General features: G+C 40.1%; 1 protein-coding gene across 8 annotated transcripts in view; it reads left to right on the top strand.

The window, feature by feature from the left end:
• Mctp1 (multiple C2 and transmembrane domain containing 1) overlaps positions 1-22,709 on the top strand; it is a 550,355-nt gene that overhangs the window by 426,562 nt on the left and 101,084 nt on the right. For all 8 annotated transcript variants that reach the window (XM_076927041.1, XM_076927044.1, XM_076927043.1 and 5 more), the window contains one exon: positions 13,325-13,444. In XM_076927041.1, the coding sequence (XP_076783156.1) occupies positions 13,325-13,444 (120 nt within the window). The remainder of the gene's footprint in view (positions 1-13,324; positions 13,445-22,709) is intronic.

Below are 22,709 nucleotides of genomic sequence, written 5' to 3' on the forward strand. Positions count from 1 at the left end.
ACAATAAACTGAAAAGTGTACTAAGAAGGATGAAAAAGAGAGATCAGAAATCAGTAGCCCAGGAAAGACAGTCGGGATAAGTTGAATAAATCAGAATGAAATCATTTGAGTAGAAATGAGTCGGAATGGCACAAAACCTGGCTGAGTGCTCCTCATTTGCAATCAGCTACTGAAGGGGGCTACCACAAGTGATCATCTGCTGTTTTAAAGGCATTCCTGTTCGATGAGTTAGGAAAAAAGAAGATAAAGACTGCAGGTTTAATTTTTAAAGTAACGCGTATCACAGACTTCATGAACACGTGTTTGGCTCGTTAGCACTGTATCCTACTTCCTGGCACTGTGTATAGAACAGAGGGAGTTTCCTCCCATGAGCAACTGAAGTGCCAGCTGTTGCCTTAAATATTGTACCTGTTCATGACGGAGATAGCTTCAGAGCCAAATTTTGAGCATAGGATAGATTGAACATTTTGTACATCAGCAAACATTGGTGGAGAATGTATGTACCTAGACACAGCATTTACATACACAAGAAGAGGGATTGACCAACAACCTGCTTCACAAATGGTGATGGCAGCTGATTCGTTTCTTTAAATCTTTAAGAGATAATTGGCTGTGTTTGAGTACTATGACTCTTCACAGCACTTCTGAAACCTTAGAAACACAGAGGGGAGGTGAACTACCTGGAGATTATCCTTAAATTCATGTGCACGTTTAAGACGATCATTTTGCTCTCTAGTAGGTTAAGAACTTACCAGATAAGAAGTGTTCTCAAAACATGATTTAATCATTTGATTATTGTGAAGATGAAAGGACAGTTTCCCTGGCATTGGGGATTTAAAGAGACAGCTAGAAAATGCTCAACTAAATCAAAACTGGAGTTGAGAAAGACTAAGAAAGACCAGCCTATCTGAAGCTCATTAATCTGTGATAGGCCATCTCTCTTTGATCTAACTATTTCTTCAAGGACCCATGAAACCCTTTAATGCATAGATAAGGACCATTCTGAATTTAACCCTTTATTCTTAAGTAAAGCCAAAGTGTTTGTTTTAACATTGATTCTTAATTTGTTTTAGTGTTTGGAGTAACTTACTTCATAACATAAACCTTCAGGTGTGAAATAAGGGTATACCTTCTTAGTTATCTATCTTTGGCCATTTTAAACTATGTACATGAACATACCATCATTTTCCTGCAGCCTGGTTTTGACTGCCAAACTTCTGTGGCTAACAAAGGTGAAAATGAGTCTGTTTGATACTGTGGCAGACCTCATGAACCAGGGACTGGGGTACTAACTCTTCATGATCCCCAAGGATCAACATTACCCAGAATCTATAAACATTTGTCACTTTCATTCTACATCCAAACTTTGACTCACATTAAATGCTCAAGATTATCATTTATGCATGTGTGATTGATGTGATGTTCAAATTGGACATACTTCTGGCTTACCCACTGGAGTTGTTAGCATTCTCAAAGTAGAGCCAGGGCTTTTTATTTTGGACTTTGATAAAAATTTTGGACTTTGACAAAACATCAGTATGACTTATAAGTTGGAAAAAAACTACATAATAACCATAAAACCTCGTGGCTTCCAGCTTCTATGGGTGTAATATGTCCATCCAGAAGCAGCATGCTGTGTGCCCATCATTTGACAGCACTCTTTCTGAGACTGCTTGGGTGCTTTTTGTTGCAGACTCTTTCTATGGTTTATATGTGACATGTGACATGTCTTCAGATGAGAGTCCTAACCAGCTGTCACATATCCCTCTGATAGACGAAGTTGGGTTATACTTTAGAAAAAGCATAAATTATATATATATTGACCTTGAGTTTTAGACAGCAGTGTCAAAAGCTCAGCGCTAATTATTTCACAAAATCAGGATTTGGGGCTTTTTAGCCTGTATATCTAAATAATCCAAGTAGATCTAAACAAACAGCATTTTTCTACTGCTATCAGTAAAAACAAACCAAATTACCATACACACATTTAATCTGAGCTTACCAACAAGTCAACCAACTTCTCTCTTTTTTCCCACTCATAATGATCAATACTCAGTTTTATAAATAGAAGTAAGTCAGTTGACTCTCCTGACACATTTGTCTAATGAGTAGTAGGAATCATTTTATAGATGGTGCATGTAGAATTTTTCTCCAAACCCATAAAATATCCATGCCATGCAAAACAATGGAAGTCTTATTAGTCTGGTATCAGGCCTAAACTAGTCTAAAATAACTGTGATGAGAAGGCTACAGTTCTCTTCTCATGAACATGGCACTCTTCTCAGAATCAAGGTCCCCCATGTTCACAGGAAGCAGCAAGACAAGGTGGAGGGCATTCTGTAGGTCTCCAGGAATTACCCATTTCCAGTTACTATTCAGATCACAGAATAAGTAAAGCAAATAAAAACAAAGCTTCTCTTCAAAAGAGTCCATCACACCTTCAAGCCACCCCAAAGGCTATGGTTACAGCAGAGCTTGTCGGTTTCCTTTGCCTGTTGTCTCCCTTGAGAAATACAAACAGTGTAAAAGGTTCCAGTGGACCTGACAGGAAACGAAGACCTCAGGCAAGTGGTGTCTTAATCTTTCCACTCAAGGCCAAACTAACCTCTTCCCAGAAGAGTAAATTCAGAAGAGTCTGGTGAAGGGGAAGTTCTGGACTTAAGGGAGAGTGGATGAGCCTTGGGGCTTACCCTTGGTTTTTATCTTGATTATTTTAAATAAATAACTAAACACCAACAGAAGAGAACATTTTATGCAAAGGCTGATGAGCAAGGACAGTTTTTCTCTTCTCCTCTCAATCCCTGAATCTAAAGTCATAAGTCACACCATCATCTTAGCACTGAACCAGTATGAAAACATTACTACACATAGACACCACAAATTCAAGATAAAAACACTGCAGTAGTGCACGTTATGCTAACTCTCTCTTCACAGCATTGTCACACAGCTCTTACTCTTGAAGCTATTATTAGCTTCGAGTTCCAGGCTGAGTTATTCATACATGCACACATGAATGTGCACTCACACTCATGTGCATACACATACAAACACACACACACACACACACACACACACACACACACACACACACAGAGAGAGAGAGAGAGAGAGAGAGAGAGAGAGAGAGAGAGAGAGAGAGAGAGAGAATATATTCTTAAGTTAGTCATAGACTATACTTAGCCCACACAATAACTGGCAATGTTTCTCCAGAGGGAATACTGTCAGTATTTTGGGAAGGAAAATCCTTCATTGGGTGAGACCTTCCTTCCCACCATTTTCCGGTGATCCATAGGACTGCCTGGTGCACTAACACTGCTGTGCTATTTCTGTCATTGCTAACCAAAATCAGCCCACATGTTTCTAAAATGCCCTGGCCAAAGAAAGTGTCATCCAGTGACCTAAGCTTTAGACAGTCAGCCCTCCCTCCTTCCTTTCCTCTTTTCTTTCCCAGTTGCAAGAGCTGAAGGAGGCAACTGATGGACCAACTCACAAACATGCCACGTTCTAGCTGCACCGTTTCATCATGCTTCTAAACCAGGATTTTCTCCTTAGCAAGTCTGATGCAAGTTACTTCAAAAGGAAAAGTGAAGTGTTTTAGAAGCCACTTTACATGACTCTAACTTTCGTGTTTAACACTGGTTTTGCTGGTAGAGATGAAACTGGTTTTGTTGTTCATTATATCGTCAGTTTTAAAAATAGAATTAAATACATGTATAAGAACATTGAAGTTCTTTTTTAAAAAAATTATTGCCTTAAGGAATATCTTCCAATATTTATCTTTTTCGTTTTCTCTCACATGAAGAAATATTCTCATGCCAAAAGTTGTCCATTAAAATATAAAGAGTTGTCTGGATTAATTCTTATAAGCATATAGGCATTTTGTAAGTTTTACATTTTGCCCTCTGTATTTTTGAGTGCTGAGGAAAACATTAGAATATAAAGATTGGGCAGAAGTGAGCTGATACTCTAATGACCTAAGTGTCAATGTTTGTTAAGTTAGGAAGGAAAGTGAATTAAAATTAGAGGGAAAGGATTTTCTAGAAAGGACTTGAAATAATTAATTGTTTTGTTAGAGACAGACATTCCATATAGGCAGAATGATTTTTCCCACTTCTTTCTGAAGAGATAGTCAAATAGAGAATCTCATCTCTTAATTAGAAAGAAAAATACTCATCAAAAACATCTCATCACGGGAGAGCTAACGACCCACAGCTGGTAGTCTGAAAGGGCAAGCTTTCTTCCTGAACAGTAGGAAGTGTGAATCATTTTGGATGAGATTTCTTTTTAAAATATACTGTAGTTTGCAAAAGAATAGGATATTCAATATTCCAGCTTAAATGATTTTTTTGAAGCGGGCTCCCCCAGGAGTACTGTCATGGTGGCACCAAATGATCATGGGACAACCAGGTCTTCCCCTGCACTGCAGTGCAGGCATCAGTTGGTAACATGGTGTGAACAGCTTAGTCCTGTCTGGGACTCGTAGCTCATAGAAATAAAAGTCAGGCACATCAGGCCCTGTGCAGAAGTGGTGTTGCTATACAGTCTTAATGTTCAGAGTCATTCACTTGACTTGATATAATTTGCCTTGTTTAATGTAGGGAGATGCTTGATTTGCCTTCAGCTGGGATTTCAGTAGAACAAAGTTCTTTGTTTGTTTAATCTTCATGCAGAAATGGGAGCCTTTCTTATTTTAGTCTCTAAAATATAATTGGCTCATTCAGTTTCCGGTCTTTGCCATTGCTGCCACCTTGCTAACCTTCTCTAAATATTTTGGAGGGACAAAAATCCATTTAATAGAAACCTTGTGAATAGCCACCTTTTGATTATTCAGATCCGAAGGAGAGTGGGAAAAAGGGAAGAATGGGCCGGCCTCAGGTGCCTCAATTCCACCATTAGTTTCTAACGTGTTTGCCTTACCAAACCTTTCCCACAACACCTAAGAACTGCCATTCTCTTTCTTCATGCTGATACAAAAAGCGGTTATCCCAGAACAAAGGAGGGAGGAGGAACAGCATATAGAGTCCACACTGAGTGATTGACATCTTCAAAGCCTCAGCCTTGCCGCACAGCTCTTCCTCAGAGTCTGTGGGACTTTTTGAGAAAGTGCTGGACTCGGAGCCAGAGTGCTTGTCTCTGCCACACAGTAGAAGGTGCCTTCTGTCAGACCTCAAAGGCCTGAGCCTTGGATTCTCCCTATATGAATAATCTTTACAACTCATGGCATCTCTCCTAAAGTTCATTCCACATAACATCATACAGATCACCTGTTAGAACAAATCACTTTATTTTTCTTTCAGTAAATTAAGAATACAAAAGCCATTCTGAATAGTTATGATTAATATTTAGAATGCTTCTAAAATCTGACCCAAGTAGATACTGGAGATCTGTGCTTTGGGATGATGATGCTGATATTGTAGGCTGGAAACCATGGTTTATATAAATGATAACTGAATTGGCAAATGAAAGTGTAGTATAGACATAAGTTAATATTCATGCAATTGTTAGTTCAAACCAAGGTCTCTTCTTACAAGGGAGACGTGACATTTTTAAAAGTCGTTAGAGGTTAAAGGAGCTTGCTGCCAAGCCTGATGTCCCAGGGTCCATTCCCAGAATCCTCAGGGTAGAATAGAACAAATTCCCCCAAGTTGTACTCTATCCTCTACATATTCATGTTCACACACACAGGTGCACATGCATGCATGCACACATACATTCATACATACACATGCACGTAACATATACATATACTCACATACATACACACTCAGACAAACATCCAAGCATTTATTCATACATGCACTCATAAATACGTGCATACATACACACTCATACATGCATGCATGGACACACATGCACATATACACATATGCACACACATCACACATACACATACTGCATGAACACACTCGCACACATACACAGTCACACACAATGCACACACATATATTCACATATACATACACTCGTACACATAATACACATACATACACATGAACATTCACACATATACAAAATTTAGAAAACGCATTTAAAACCTATTTGTTTTCTCTTTAAATTTCTCAAAATGGGACGTGTGTTTTGTGTAGTTTACTAGTAAAAAAGTATGTATACACTCTAGATTTTTCTTGTAATACTAGTAAAAATTTATAATATCTCTGTTTAATGCAAATACCATCAAGAAATACCTCCACACACAATACACACATCCTCCAAGGAACACCACCCACCCAATTAACAGTTATAGTGTCCACTTGCAGGATTTTTGTGTAGTTCATGTGTTTTTCAGAAATAACTTTTAGCAATACATACACAGAGAGAGGGGGTGGGGAGGGAAGGAGAGAGAGGGAGAGAGAGAGAGAGAGAAAGAATTGGAATCAAAATCAATATCCTTTCTAAAAAGTCAAGTCCTTAATGTAGTGACTGATACCTTTCTTCATTGGTGAGGATAGTCTTTGTTGTTGTTGTTTTGATTTTGTTTATTTGTTTATCAAGTCTAGGTGTATGTGTCTATATTATTTTATTTAACAATTTAAATATAAAAGCATTGAGCAGATTAAGCTGATAATGCTTGCATTTATACACTGTACTAATTAATTTTCTTGTTGCTGTAACAAAATACCAGGCAACACTATGGAGGAAGCATTTGTTATAGCTCCCAGTTTAAAGGGACAGCTTTCTTACTTGTACTGAGAAGTGTCTGGCAGCAGGTAGTCACATGGTGCCTGCAGTCAGGATGCAGAGAGATGCAAGCTGGTGTTCTGTGCACTTTCTTCTCTTGATGCAGGCAAGGCTCCCAGGCTCTGGAAAGTGTCCCTCACATTCAGGTGGATCTTCTTACCTCATGTAAACCTCTCTGAAATCTCCTCATAGACACACTCAGAGGTTTGTCTTCTAGGTGGTTCTGAATCATGTCAAGTTGACAATCAAGGTTAATTATTATACATACATTGCCTCATTTGCTCCCAAAAGCTATCATATGAAACAGGCCAATGTAAACTAGGAGACAATAACTGACTTTCTCAAGATCCTATGTCAGAAATTGAACTAAAACCCCTTTTATGAGTTTCTATTGAAAGTCATATTTTATCATAATACACTGTCTCCTTGGAGACAGCTGGCCTTGCTCCTCATACATGGTTTCAGAATTCCAAAATTAAAGCACCAACAACTTGTCATTGCATTGTATTATATGTGTTTTTAGGTCAGCACACTGGATCAGGCACTCAGGTGAACTCCATGGGCATAGCTTTGCTCCTCTGTGCCATCTGACTTCCAGTTGACCTGATCCAGGTGCCAATGTTAGATCATTTTTTGGCTTCTACTCTGATACTCTGTTTTGAACCATAAAACAAAAGATGTTTGCATCCTAGTCTTAATGTGAATGGACATCACAGAAGTCATGGATACAAAGAGATATGAACAAATTTGGGACATTACTGCACGTGATGATCAGAAATTAAACGTAAAAGCACTAAATTCATTGCTGCCGTGGCTTCTTCATAGTGTTCACTCTGGAAACCATAATAAACTGTGAGTGACATAGGAAAAATGACAAGCTGCAAGAAGGACCAAAAATTGATATGTAGTAAGACCCAATATGTTCTGCTTACTAAGTACCCTTAGGTGCCATGTCTTAGGTGAATTCCATTTCAAATCCACAAAGGAAGTGGTAGAATTTCTATCCTCCAAATGAGAAAAGTAAAAGAAATCCAATACCTGTTCAAGGCCCTAGAGCGAGTAAGGAGGGCTCTTGGCTGCCTCTGAGTATGGTGTGAATATCTATGCTGTTTCCATCACCTCTCACATCTCTCCTTGCTCCTTGGGAATATGGTCATAGCTGACAGTGCAAGGCCAGGCGGAAAAGAACTTCTAGCATACTTCCTACATAGAGGGCAATGCACAGAATTCTCAGTTTGTTTGTCAATTTTTGAGACAGGTTCTCATGTAGTTCAGGCTAGTCTCAAACTTGCTATGTAGCTAGAGGACATTCAACTACCTATCTTCCTGCCTCTAGCTTCCAAGTGCTAGAATTATAGGCATGACCCCCGCTGCCTGGATTTAGTATCCTTTTCTGCCTGTGGGTTGGAAGTGCTGTTATCATTTTGACAAATATCTCTTAAGACTTTCTACTATGGAATTCTAACTATAAACTGCAACCTGTCATTTTAAACCTATAGTTTAAAGAAGAAAATGAAATACTTGAAGCATTTTCAGTTCTAATGAGCAAGGACAGCTAATGTAGGATTAGGTGTTTTGTGTGGAAATGAAGGCATGCAGTTTAAGGATGTGAAATGCCAAAAGCCCAAGTTAAACTGTAGGTGCTGGGAATAAGATCTGGGGATGCAAAGGAAGTGCTACAAACTGGGTAATGGGGGCAGAAACTAGGAAAGCATTCCTAAGTGATGGAATTGAATAAAGTTAAATACTACACAAACTTCATTTTTGCCTGATGTAATGTTGAAACTGGGGACCTTGCGGTCCGCTTTCTATGTTCCATAGAAGGAAAAGGCAGTGAGGTCAGGATAAGTCCAACACCGTATGATTTAGATTTGTAGTTTTATGTGTGTTGAGGATGTATATATATATATTTTTTTGAGACAGGGTTTCTCCGTGCAGCTCTGGCTGTCCTGGAACTCACTCTGTAGTCCAGGCTGGCCTCGAACTCAGAAATCCTCCTGCCTCTGCCTCCCAAGTGCTAGGATTAAAGGCGTGCGCCACCACTGCACAGCGAGAATGTATTTTTTTTATTGGATATTTTATTTACATTTCAGATGCCATCCCCTTTCTCCATTCCCCCCCCCCCCAGAAAACCCCTATCCCATGCCCCGTTTTCCTTTTTGCTTTTATATTCTTTTTAAAAATGTTAATCAAAGCAGGGCAGTGGTGGCGCACGCCTTTAATCCCAGCACTTGGGAGGCAGAGGCAGGCGGATTTCTGAGTTCGAGGCCAGCCTGGTCTACAGAGTGAGTTCCAGGACAGCCAGACTACTCAGAGAAACCCTGTCTCGAAAAAACCAAAAAAAAAAAAAAAATGTTAATCAAAGGCTTTATAAGTTTGGTAATGCTCAATCAGAAGTGTAACCCAATACCCAACCTAGATATATCAACTATCTTTGACTGGTGGAGACATGTGATCCCCCCTCTCTTTCTCTTTCTCTCTCTCATCACCTAGCTTCTCCTCTCCTTCTTCGAGAATGTATTTTTTATTTCTTAATTTCTTCTTCCATTTCATTATTGTATTGCTTTTGCCCACTCTCAAACCTGTGAAAAATTGTAGTCAGGACCAAGGACAGAGCCAGTGTCCTCTTGTCTTTGGGTTTCCCAGGAGCCTTGTTTCTCCTAAGACCTGACTGGAACTTTCTTTTAAACATGGGAGATGCTTGCACATTTACAAAAGGAGTAGATTCCTAGTGCACAGACAGTAAGAAACAAGACAATTCTTCCATTGTAAACATCTCTAAAGTGAATATAATTCCTTTCTTGATTTTTGTTTACTCTGCCTTCCCCTGACCTATGCTCTGGAGACCATATACTCGGAACACATTGGACACCATATAAATGCATAACAAGTGTTATGTTGGTTTTGATGCAGTATTTCAAGAAAGATGAGTTCGTTTGCACATGAGGAGAGAAAGATGTTTACAGCTAAAAAAAATATGCGCAAAGTACATCTTCTTACAAACACTTGACGCAACTGGTGATGTTGGAAGACTACCATGGTGTTGAAAGAAGCTTGAAGCAATGCAGTCACTGAAATATCAATGATCAAACATTACAAAACAGAATATGTCTCCTCATCAGTTTGACACTATTCAAGTAGAGCGTATTTAGCAACAGAATGATTTGAGTCCCAGCCATAGGGGCTGTCTTAGTTAGAGTTTTACTGCTGTGAACAGACACCATGACCAAGGCAACTCTAATAAAGGACAATATTTAATTGGGGCTGGCTTATAGGTTCAGAGGTTTAGTCCATTATCATGAAGGCGGGAACATGGCAGCATCCAGGCAGGCATGGTGCAGGAGGAGCTGAGAGTTCTACGTCTTCATTTGAAGGCTGCAAGCAGAAGACTGAATTTCAGGAAGTTATGATGAGGCTCTTAAAGCCCATGCCCATAGTGACACACCAATTCCAACAAGGCCACACCTACTCCAACAGGGCCAGCCCTTCTAATAGTGCCACTCCCTGGGCAAAGCATATACAAACCATCACAGAGGCAGAACCAGCTGAAGGGAGTGACTGCCCTCTGAAAAGGGTGTGAGGAGGGCCAAAGGGAAAGACTAAGGCCCCACAACAGTATATCACAACAGCACAGCAGGACAGAAGGAGAGTCTTCTCTGGGCAGACTATGCTAAAGGACATATTTGCCAAAGAGAGAAATCTCTAGAAGCGTCTCACTTTATAACTGCGGGTGTATTTTCCTCAAGATAGCTAATTTCTTGCAGTGTTTCTATGGTACTTTTATTATTACAAATAATTAAATTGCTGGATAATTTGGGAGTGGTCTTGGATCCATTTACTCTGATTGGAAGTAAATGTTTAGGCATTGAACACTTAATTCGCCCCACTTCATATTTTAAGATCCAGATATAAAACAAAAGAAAATGTTTACCCTTAAGCAGCTTACATTCTAGTGGTTACCTGAATGTTACAATGAATGTACCAAGAAGTTATATGGGCTATAATCAAAAGTAATTTCCCCAGCCGGGCAGTGGTGGCGCACACCTTTAATCTCAGCACTTGGGAGGCATAGACAGGTAGATTTCTGAGTTCGAGGACAGCCTGGTCTACAGAGTGAGTTCCAGGACAGGGCTATACAGAAAAACCCTGTCTCAAAAAACCAAAAAAAAAAAAAAAAAAAAAAAAAAAGTAATTTTCCCTTTGCATGAGTTGTTGCCTATTAAATTTATCTCACTTTTATTTCCTGAAAAATTATCTTTCCAAAAGCACATTTAATAATCCTAAGCATTGGGGCTAGAGAGATGGCTCAGTGGACTGCTCTTCCAGAGGTCCTGAGTTCAATTCCCAGCAACCACATGGTAGCTCACAACCATCTCCAATGGGATATGATACACAGTACAATGTACTCATATAAATTAAATAAAGAAATCTGTTTTTTAAAAGTCCTAAACCTTCATTATAAATCATATATTTGTACACATTTATAAATTTCAAAAATTAAATGGAAAGATTTTTCTTTTTTTCTAGAAATCTTCCTACATTTCTGTTGGAAATAAAAAAAAAAAATCTCCTGTTTCATGCATTGAAGTATTTGAAATGGTTCTCATTTTGGAATTCAAATCTATTGTTGCCACGTAACAATAACCAAAATGCATTTATCAGGTTACTGAATGTTTATTTATGCTTATTGGTGTCCATTTGATATATGACTATCAGAAATGTAGTAAAATACACAATTCTCAAAATACTGTACACTTTTTGATAGTTTTCTGAGAGTGTCTTACAGTGCTTTGATCATATTTTCCCTTTCTCCCTCAATCTCGGACTTACCTGCTTACCCAACTTTGTACACTGAAAATGCCAAAAATCTTCAAGACTAATTTCTGCTTCCCAATGTGTGCTCTTCCACTGGCGTGTGGCCAACCCATCTGATGCTACACTTTTAGAGAAAGCTGTCTTTCCCTCTCCTAGATGCTAACATTTGCCAACAGGCCACAGTGAGGGGTGGGATTTCCTGCCCAGCTCCCCACTCCTAAATGAGATTTGGTCTACCTTGTGCTTGCACAGGTTTTGTGCATGTTCTTGCAACCACTGTGAGTTCATTTTGTACAGAGGACCTTCTGTTTCCAGAAACTTCTGTTTCCCTTTACTCATCCACTGAAGTAATACCAAGAGGTCGTCTAGGTCTTAGAACAGGGATGTTAGAGGTGATTATGTTTATAGATCTCCTTTTACATGTGAAAACAGAGGCAAAGTCTGGAGCCTGAGTTCTGTGGCTCACAGGTGGGTGTTCCTGTCAGCTATCTCAATAGGGCCTAGATGGATACTGACTAGGAAAGCCTCAGGTAGCATTGCTCCTGACATTAGTGTCATACGACTTCTAATTCATGGTCTATGAAACGCAAGCTGTGTGTGTTACCCTGACCAGTTGACTGAAGTTTCCACTTATACTACTGCTCACCTACATCTTAGTAGGCAGCTGATGTTCTGATTTCCAGCCAAAATTTAGTTAACTTTCTGAGCATCAATTACATGGGCACAGTAAAGATAAGCATGTGTATTTGCCCACATTCCAAGCACTGTGTTAATTACATGGTTCTCGAGACTCTAATGTGATGCTTTATTGTTCTCATTTTGTGGAGGAAGAAATTAAAACCACGATATAGAAGTTACAGAAAGGTCACACAGCACCTCAGCCTTACACTTAGGTAGGAATCTTGCTCTCCATCCAAGCTGGTTTAAGGTGACCTTAGTCTGATAGCATGAGCCACAGGCCCAAAGGATCTGGATGATCTGTTGACAACCTAAGGCTGGTGAGGGGGTGGCTGAGTCACAGTGAAGTCTCAAATCCTGTTGTTTTACAATGTAGATGTGTAGAGAATGGCTCTGTCTGTCACCCCCAAGTTCTCTCTCTGACATTTGTCTTACAACTAAAAATAGGCTTTTTTTTTTCAAATAGGTGGTGTTAAAAACTAATACAAACAGGCATGTTGAAATTTTCTTTGCCAAAATTGTTCTTCACATTCCTTTGCAAATGTTTGACTTTCTGTGTAATACAGAATGATTAGCCAACTTTTTGTTAACACTTGTTGGAAGTGGTGCCTTTTTCGTGATGTGAAATCTTTGGGGTTTAGTGGTATAGGCATGGTATTTTCATCTGCCTATTATGCTTATTCTATTGTATTATCCAAGTGAGATTTGTGAAAAGAATACCCCTGATGTTAAAATGGTGATTCATTCTTTGTGATTAAGACAGACAGACCAGGCTATTCTGATAACACAGTGAAGCTCATTTAGCTGAAAAAAAAAATTGAAATAAAGAAAGAAAAGAAAAAAAAGGAAAGGAAAAAACCTTTATTCTGTCTAATCTAACAATAATTTTAGTGGAAAAGGAAAAATAAAATTGCTTTTGATAAAATAATGATATCAAGTTTTCCTTCACAGCAATTAAATAACACAAAAATCTTGCCAGTGACTTTCGATCAGTCAGATTTGCTTTTAGCCAAATGCTTAATAAGCCAATAGGGCTTTGTTTTCCTCTTCTGAAGCTTTTGGTCTGTGTGTTTTTGAGATGAGTGTAAATGATAATCTACCCAAGGAAATTCAGAGCTGACTCTTGTCTTTTCTCTCTTTTCTCCCCCTGCAGCTCTTTCTCCTTGTTGTCTGGAACTTTGAGCTTTACATGATACCACTGCTGCTGCTGTTACTATTGACATGGAACTACTTCCTAATACTATCCGGGAAAGATAACAGGCAACGGGACACAGTAAGTCTCCACAATTCCTCCTGTGCTTTTCTTCTTCCCAGTCTCTGTGATGAGATGATGTTGAAGGTAGTCTTATAAACGAAAAACTCGGCTGTAAATATTCAGCGTTGGAGGAAGGTTTTGTAAGATCAAACTTAACTCTTTGCTCTTAACACAGTACATGATATCCACCTGTTTCCAGAATGATCACCTTGGTATTGAGCTGAGATATAAAGTTATTAATGCTGTTACGTCAAACCTTTAATTTTTCCATCCTCCTTCTCCTTTTATGTTTTAAGAAATCCTGCATTAAGAGATAATGTCATAGGCTTGTTAGTCATCAGACCAAGTTAATGTTCTCTACTTAAGACAGTTCTCTGTGTAAACTTCATTGGAAGGGAAAGTTGATGGCTCTTAGTCTGGAAAGTATATTAAATACCTTAATTTGGTAACTCTTTACTAACACCCACAGTATGTGTTTTTGAGTCAGGTATATTATGATCCTGACTTAAAGACTTCTGATTTAATCCCAGGATCACTAAGCTAAAACTGCCCTCCCTACCCTGTGACATTTTTTAAAGTTGTTAGAACGTGTGAGACAAGATGCAATGGCCTGATAAGGGCCTGTGCATTGCCCCTGGTCAGGTCTGTTCCTCTTCGGTTTGGTCCAGTCACTGCAGTGCTAGCAAACTTACCCGAGCTCATTGGAGCATCTTCTTGAACCTGCTTTTCCTTCAGCTGTCTTGAGACATATTTACAAACAAGATTATTAGCAGATACGAAAAGTAGCAATATAGTTTTAGTTTCTATGTCTTATGGGAGAAATTACAATTATCTTAAAGAGTTAGTCATTGATTTGAGAATTTTTTCTGAAAAAATTTTTAAATGCTAGACTCCATTATTTTTTTTTTTCTGAACATATTTGCCTTGTGTGGAGAAGTCTACTGCTGGAGGGAAAACTGTAATGTGTAATTTGTCTTTGGTACTAAAAATTATCTAAAACTTTTGTAAGTCTATAGAACAATTATGTAATAGATAAATTTGAATTGCACAATGGACTTTTAAACTGCCCTTTGTCTTTTACAAGATACAAGTCTAAAACGGGACTTTCCAGATCTCCCTTTCAAGCACATTTATTCTTACAGTTTCTCTCTTTTGGCCCTGGACAACATCTTGTTCTCCAGCACAACCACTGCCAGACATTCTGTAGCTTAACCCATTTGAAACGTCAGCTACACTCTATAACACCTAGGGATTGCCTTTTAATTGCCCAGAACACATATATCCACATGTTCTATTCTTCCCAGGGAAGGAGGAAGCAATCACAAGGTTTCTTTGAGCTTCTCATTCACTGGCTCAGTTGAGACCTTACATAATGCTTAAATCCAATTTGTCTAATTATATTTTTCTGGCATACCCAGCTGTGTATTTTGACTGCTTTTTTCTCTTGAAAGAAGACCTGGATTATACAGATCCTGTGTGTGTGTGTGTGTGTGTGTGTGTGTGTGTGTGTGTGTGTGTGTGTGTATAGGACAAGGGCTTGTAGGCCTTGCCATGCTGTGACCAATCTTCTATGTGGTTTGGGACGAATGTCATTTCACCCTGAGTCCGTACTGAGATATATATATATATATATATCCCTTGCTAAAGCTTTCAGCACATGGGAAAAATACATAGGACCTCTGGGTTGAATTAATTACACTGTTGACTGACTTTAAACCCAGAAACTTTCTGGAGAGAAGGAGAAGGAGGGAGGGACGGAGAAAGGAAGGGAGGGAGGGAAGGAGGGAGGGATAGAGGAAAGGAGGGAAGGAGGGAGAGACAGAGAGAGAGATTCTGCCATGAAGAAGATATCTTAAAATTTTAATTAGGATGAAGACAAAAAAGACAAATAAATTAAAATGACTTCTAGATCAATGTCAGAAAGAGACAAAGGTAAATACTAATTTCAAAACATATGAAGTACATAGATGGGTAATAGTTTTCTCTTCAACATGCTGACTGATAGTTGAGATTGATATCCAACAGGGCTTCCTCGTGTGTTTATTATTTGTTACTCCTCACCAAAACCAAGCCCCTACCTGTTTTCCCAAATAGTGCTTAAACAAGAAAGGGGATCTGACCTTGCCTAGTACATTTAGCTATATTTAATAAGCAAAGCCTGTTAAGGGCTGGCTGAGCAGATAGCCACTTGTGAGGGTGAATCTGCGGCCTCAGAGGGAGCCCATTAGAAGAGGTGTGTTAAAAATGGCATCTTGCCCGTGCTATTTCCCAGTCAGAGTTGTTAAAAATAAGCAACATTGGGTCTTAATTCACATAGTCTGGGACCATAAGGTGAAAATTTCCAGTAGAGTTGTTCAGCTTTTCCAGAGAAGCTGCTTTAATACATGCTTCCTTCAGAAATGTCCCTGGCATGAAAGGATATAAAGATAGAACTGCCATCCCTTTCTTGCTTTGAGCTGTCACTCCAAAAGCTCAGGAAAATTCTTCCCGTCCTGCCTATTGGCCTGGTACCACATATCCCAGCTACAGGCACTACAGACAAAAATGTCATCCATTGAAGAGCTGACACCAGACAATACTCTTGATTTGGAATTTTAAAATTACTGAGCTCTCAGTGCACCCCACATGCCATATGAAGCCTTCATAGATGCTGTCTGACTGAGTCATCTTTCTAGAGAACAAGCTGATTGGGTTGGGTTTTCCTGAACCTCCATCGCCCTCCTTCATCTGTAACAATGAAGGGGAAATAGTTCTGTGTAATAAGCACAGCCACATGAACCCTCTTTAGGAAAAGGGACCAGGCCCCAGAGATCAAAGGAAATGAATAGATCCTGGAATCAATTGTCTATGACACACTCTGTGGGTATCATTATTTCTAGTTTACCCACAGAGAGACAGTTAAATAACTTACCCAAAAGCACATAGCATTTGTGTTCTTAACCACAGTTATGCTTCCTTTTTAGGCTGAATTTTGGTACATCTCACTTTTCCCTGGGGCAAGTTTCTCTCATGAGTTCTAACAGAGACAGACATGCTAACTCTACCTCAAAGAATACACATTGATAAAGAACATTCATTGACTCCCACCCCACAGCTCACTGTTAATTCAGAGAAGTGGAGCAGATATTTATGAAGCAAATTTTATGCATTAGGTATCTTGGTGAGCCTTTTGGAGACATCACTTCATCTCATTCTCTATAATGATTATATCAAATGAATTGTTCTCAATGCTTTTATTACTAATTTATAAGTAAGGAACTAGAAAGGCAAGATCAACAATGAACTCCAGAGTCAGTGTGTGGTGAAACCAAGGCTGATATTTTCTGAAGCCATGGCTGTTTTTTGTAGTGTGTACTTGGGCAAATCTTCCTCCAGGAGACCTCTTTAGGTATCCAGGACATTCCGCAGAACCCCTGATGCCCCAGATTGCTTTCATATTTCTCGCTATTTCTCTGTGACTTCTCAAGGGCTGAGACCAGACATCTGCTCCAGTCCAGACGTCACCATTAATTTTGAACATGTTTGTGGCCTGAGGTGTAGCTCTCTAGTCACTCAGGTGAGCAAACTTGGTCTCCCTTCATTTGCAGTGAAGGCTGAGCAACCTCCTCCACGGCTGTGAGTAAAGTCTTGAGATGTGTCGGCACATGGACAGGCTTCCAGCAGGATTTTTAAATTACTCTTTAAAAGAACATTCATCTCCATGTCGTGATATGCCTCCTACACAGCAGTCTCGGTTGGTAATCAATGGTGGCATGAAAAAGCCCAAAGAGTGGAGCAGATCAATGAAATCACTCTGACTCATGGAATGACTGTGCATAAATTGAGACAAAGTCTGCCTTGTTAAAGCACTAGTAAATACTGGAATGTTCAGTCAGTTCCTCCCAGTGACAGAGCATTAGGCTCTTCTCTCTTCTTGAATAGTACTGAATTTGTTTTCAGATCCACTTAAAACCAGAATACTTACCTCTAGAAACAAAACTTGTAAGGAAAGACCTGCTGTCATACTGTTTGGAAATTTGGAATGCTCACCACAGAAACGTTTGGTCTGTCCTGAATCCCTGCCAGATGAACACGTTTTTTTTTTTTTTTTTTTAAATGTTTTCTGCCAGTGCTCCTGTCTAGAAAAGCAGCCCTTTGTGGAACACTTGAATATATGTCTTAAGTGAGCAAAGAGGATGGAAAGGGGCTGTGCAAAGCCAAGCTGAGAGAGGAGAGGACCTGTTTTTATATTAAATTCTACTTATTCTACTTCAATAGACTTTCATCATTTGCAGAAACTAACTTAGACCACAAGTCTTCTGTGTTTGCATCTCTGTACCAAAAAAGACCACATATTCAGTGCTCTTAACAGAAGCGGCTCTGAGTCATGCAGGCTCTAAACAAATCTAAAAATGGATGATCACTCTTTTCTTTAGTGCTTATTTCAACCACAATTTTCTCAACTTTTTCAGAAGGTTAGCAGCTTGCAATAATCTGAGGAAAACCATGAAAGGATCAGACCTTCAGTTCCTAAAGTAATCCAGAGCATAAGGAGGTTGAAAGTAAGAACTAATTAGATGCCATGGAAAAGTACCTCCCCTACCACCGTCAGAGAGTCCACCAACTGTGTAGAGCAGTACTGTAGCTCACGGGTGTTTATCACTGCATCAGGAATTGAATATGGCCACATGCTTTCCACTCATTCCAGCTGCCCTCTCTGGCTAACCCCATTACCGTATTATCACTTCTCTTTCTCAGAAAATGATTAGACCTTCTCTTGGCCAGATTTACCTCACATTCCAACCCTCAAGACCAAAGGATTTATCCCACAGTCGTGAGTGACACATTTAGCAAATAAAATGCCCACGACCTGGACTGGAGAGATGGTTCAGCGGATAAGGGTACTTACTATTTATGCAGGGGACTAGGGTTCAGTCACAAGTACTGGTTACTTCAATTCCATGGGAGCTGACACCCTTTCCCGGCCTCTTCATGCTCCTGCATGCACATGGCGTGCATAAACTCACATAGGCATACACACATACACATAAATAAATATGTCTTTAAAAGTCACAGATGACTGATCAACTCAGAATTTCAGGCAACAATAAAGCTTCTAATAAAATTCTAATTTTTTAGAATGCCCTATTATCTGGCAACTGTATCCAAATTGTGTCATGGTTTTGTTTTGTTTTTTGTTTGTTTGTTTTTTGTTTTTAACCTGAAGACCAGGAGGAAGAATATCACCTGAAATGAAAACCTAATTGTGACAACTGTACTATGTTGGTGGCTCCCTAATGTCCTGTAGGATGACTTGGAAGCCTCCTTATGAGAAGGATTTGTCTAAGCCATAGCTTCAGGCTTTTCTTCTGTTGCTTGTGCAACTCCTCGATCTCCATGACATAGACAGGGAGGCACAAAGAAGGGCTAAAGAGCTGGCCCAGGGGGTGAAGAATCACTGTGCAGCCATGAGTCCCAGGCTTTGAGTCCTCAGAATTGATGTAAAATCCCATGTGAGCATCTGTGAGTGCAGTGCTCTAACAGTGAGATGGGCCATGGGACTAGAGAAGCTCCAGAGCTGGCTGGCCAGAAAACTGGCTGTACCCAATGACAATTAAAGAAACCCTGCCTCCGGATTTCTGAGTTCGAGGCCAGCCTGGTCTACAGAGTGAGTTCCAGGTCAGCCAAGGCTATACAGAGAAACCCTGTCTCTAAAAACCAAAAAAAAAAAAAAAAAAAAAAAAAAAAAAGAAACCCTGCCTCAAACAGGCTGGAAGCCAAGGTCCAACACCAGAGGTTGTCCCTTGACCTTTACACATGTGCCCTGGAATGTGCAGCAGCCCCTCCCCGCCCCCCACCATATCCTTTAAAGAAACAAAGGAAGGGAGGAAGATGAATGATGCCTCGTCCTTTGGTAGGTGAGGAAACAAGCAAAACAAGGTGATTTTAGCAGAGCAGGTTACTTTGGTGGAATGCTCTGTGCGGAAGATGTACAAAGCAGGCTATAGATAAGAAGTGTCCCATGGCTCTGGGTGTCCCTGAAACCTTAGGTAGAAATTTCTTTTGTTATATGATTTTTTTTTTTTTTTTTTTTTTTTTTTTTTTTTTTTTTTTTTTTGGTTTTTTGAGACAGGGTTTCTCTGTGTGGCCCTGGCTGTCCTGGAACTCACTATGTAGACCAGGCTGGCCTCGAACTCAGAAATCTGCCTGCTTCTACCTCCCAAGTGCTGGTATTAAAGGCATGCGCCACCACCACCTGGCTTGTTTTATGAATTTTATCTCGCCCTATCAATGTGTCCACCTGCTGACACATCTGAGCCTTACATGCACCCTGGTCATGCATGTGTCTACGTGTCTTCCCCACAAAGAGCTCTTCTGGTGAGTACCTTCGGTGGCTTGTGGCTACTCTTAGAGACCTCAAAACCAAATCAGCAAACAGCACAATGAGAAAAAGGAACATCTCACCACTTGCAATGATTGGTTCACTTTCTCTCGCTCTATTTTGTGATGGTTGACACAGTCCTATCACACAGGAAGACCTCGCAGACAGAGCAGCACAATAGTTGCAAAAATAAAATAAAATAAAAACAAACAAACAAACTCATAACCCCAGACATTGTGGTACATATCTGTAATTCCAGCACTCAGGAGGCTGAGGTAGATTGCTGTGAGTTCTGTGTTAACCTGAGACACATAGAAAAACCTCAAAATAAAAATGTTTGATATATAAACAAATACTTTACCTTTCCCCAGTCAAAAATTGTATAAATTTACAAAAAAAAATTTTTTTTTAATTAGGCATTAATGATCAAAGATGACCTTGTTGTGTCTCTCTCCTGAGACAGTTTGTGACATACTGGGTGAGCAGTCAGCTAAGTCAAGCACTTGAACATTTCAGGTGAGGCGGAATGAGCATGCGTGCCCTGCCTGTGTGAAGACACCAGGGCCAGAGATCTCCCCAGTTGGTCTCTGCTCCCCGCTCCTGAGCAGACCGCCCTCGTCACTCACTGACTCCGTATTTACCTTTAATATTTCTTCCACTTACAGCTCTTTTACTCTATTCTCCAACTGCAGCTGAACTTAAAATTGGAAAGATAAAACTGCAGAATGCTGAGAGATGAGTGTTATCTGTACGTGACATGTACGTTTATACAGAAAAAGATGTTAAGGAAATAACTTCTATTTTTAAAAGGCAATTTTCTAAAGATCTCCTTGCGGGGAAGCATGGTTCTTGCGTTAAATCTATCAGATTCTGACGAGATTTAAGAGTTTAAAGTTAGTAGGAGTTGTCTGAAAAAGATGTCGTTGGTGTGATATTTTAGCCCCTCCCACCTGCCTGAACTGTTCCTGCCTTCTCTAGTTCCTGCCAATGTAATAAAGCAGAGGCACTTACTCTTCTTAGAGAACAAGTTCTTCCCTGAAAGCCAGCTCTGGCTTCACCAAAGTATGTTGACCACTGAAGGACAGCTGAAGGCATTACCTCCACAAAGGGCTGGAGCCCTAGACAGCAACTGGAGTGCCAGGTCTCCAGAGCCACTTAGACCCTCTCGGGGCAGAAAGAACGCAGTATTTCTGTGGTTCTTCAGTGTCTCATTCTTGTTGTTTTTCTCTCATGTAAGCTTATTTAAAACAAACAAACAAACAAACCACCTGTACTTCAAAAGGCCAGTTTTTCTACTTTTGTCTTCTTTAATTGAGGAATGAGGTGCCAGGGACAAAAAAAAAAACAAAGGGTACTGACTCATTTCTCGGCTCTCAGGATGGATCACCTATGCCCATCAGCCTTTCTCATTGTTTCTGGATGATTTTGCCTGTCCTTTTCCTAGTCACCAAATTCTATTGCAATAAAGGAGGTGAGATGGAGACCACTTGCTCACTCCTGGCCTGGGGTTACTTCTTTCTATTACACTCTACTCCTTACTATAACCTGTAGTAGGTGCTCTGAGAAAGGAAGGGGAGGAGGAGGATGGGAGAGTAGGATTGGGAGGATAGGAAGAAGTGAGACCTGTGATCACAATGTAAAGCGAATAAATAAATTAATGAAAAAAAAAAAAAAAAAAAAACCAAAAGCACCTGCCCTGTGAATCCTGCTTCCCTGACTGGCCTGCCTTGTCTGGCCTCAGTGGGAGAGGATGTTGCCAGTTCTGCAGTGACTAGAGTTGCCAGGGTGGGTTGGTTCCCCAAGAGGGACCTCGCCTTCTCACAGGTATAAAGGAGGGGAAAATGTGGGGGAGGGTCTTGTGGGGGGGGCGAGCTGCGATCAGAATGTAAATTAATAACTTTTCTGAACCATTAGGATGTATACCTCTATTCACATAAGCTGCTCTAGGAACACTGTCTATAAACAACTGATTTAGTATAGCCCACGTAGTGACATAAACATACTGCAAAACAGGATGAACTGTGTGATCGCAATTCGGTAAAGTATATTACAGTGTACACAAAAAGTAAACAGAAATGAACCGCACCCGGGGGTTAGTAGAGTTGGTTGCTGGGTAACACCACTGTGGGTGATTTCACTATGGTCCACTCCTTTGCCATGACTTTGTCATATAGTTCTAATTCTCATTAACTTGCAGATTTCAATAATGCATAAGACATTTGAGGTAGCTTTTAAAGCCGGTGTGTCTTGTCCTAACTTCTCTACAAACCCTTAAGGACTCAGATTCTATCTTGGCTTTTTTGTCCCCTCTTCCTATGTACTCTTGATCAACAAGTCTTCTCTAATATAACTAATATTCAGTTCTGTCTTTCTCTGAACACAGTCTATTTTCTATTTTTTCTTATTTATTTATTCACCTTACATCCCAATATTCCTTCCTCCCAGTCCCCCATCCCAAAGCTCCCAAAGCTCCTTTCCCATTTTCTCGCCTCTTCTCCTCTGCAAAGGGGGAAGTCCCCCTGCCCCAGGTATCACCCAACCCTGGCATATTAAGTCACTACAGGACTAAGCATACCCATCAGGATAGGGATGTAAAGTGAATGAATGAATGAATGAATGAATGAGAAAAAGAAAAACAACAGCAAAAAGTTGGGTGGTCTTGGTGGAAGAGTTCATGTATCTGGATTGGCACTTTCTGGTGGTATGTTGTGTGTGAGACTGAGTGTGGTGTATGCAGTGTGCACATGTGCATGGGGGTGGTTATGTACATACCTGTGTGAAGACTGCAAGCTGACATGGGTCGCTCTCTGCCTTTATTTTTTTCAGACATTCTCTCTCATAGAACTTGAAGCTCATAGATTCAGTGAGGCTGGCTGGCCAATGAGCTTCAGGGATCTACTTGTCTCTGTTCTTTATGCCCAT

The sequence above is a fragment of the Arvicanthis niloticus genome, chromosome 29 (genome assembly GCF_011762505.2).
Source record: "Arvicanthis niloticus isolate mArvNil1 chromosome 29, mArvNil1.pat.X, whole genome shotgun sequence".
NCBI lineage: Eukaryota > Metazoa > Chordata > Mammalia > Rodentia > Muridae > Arvicanthis > Arvicanthis niloticus.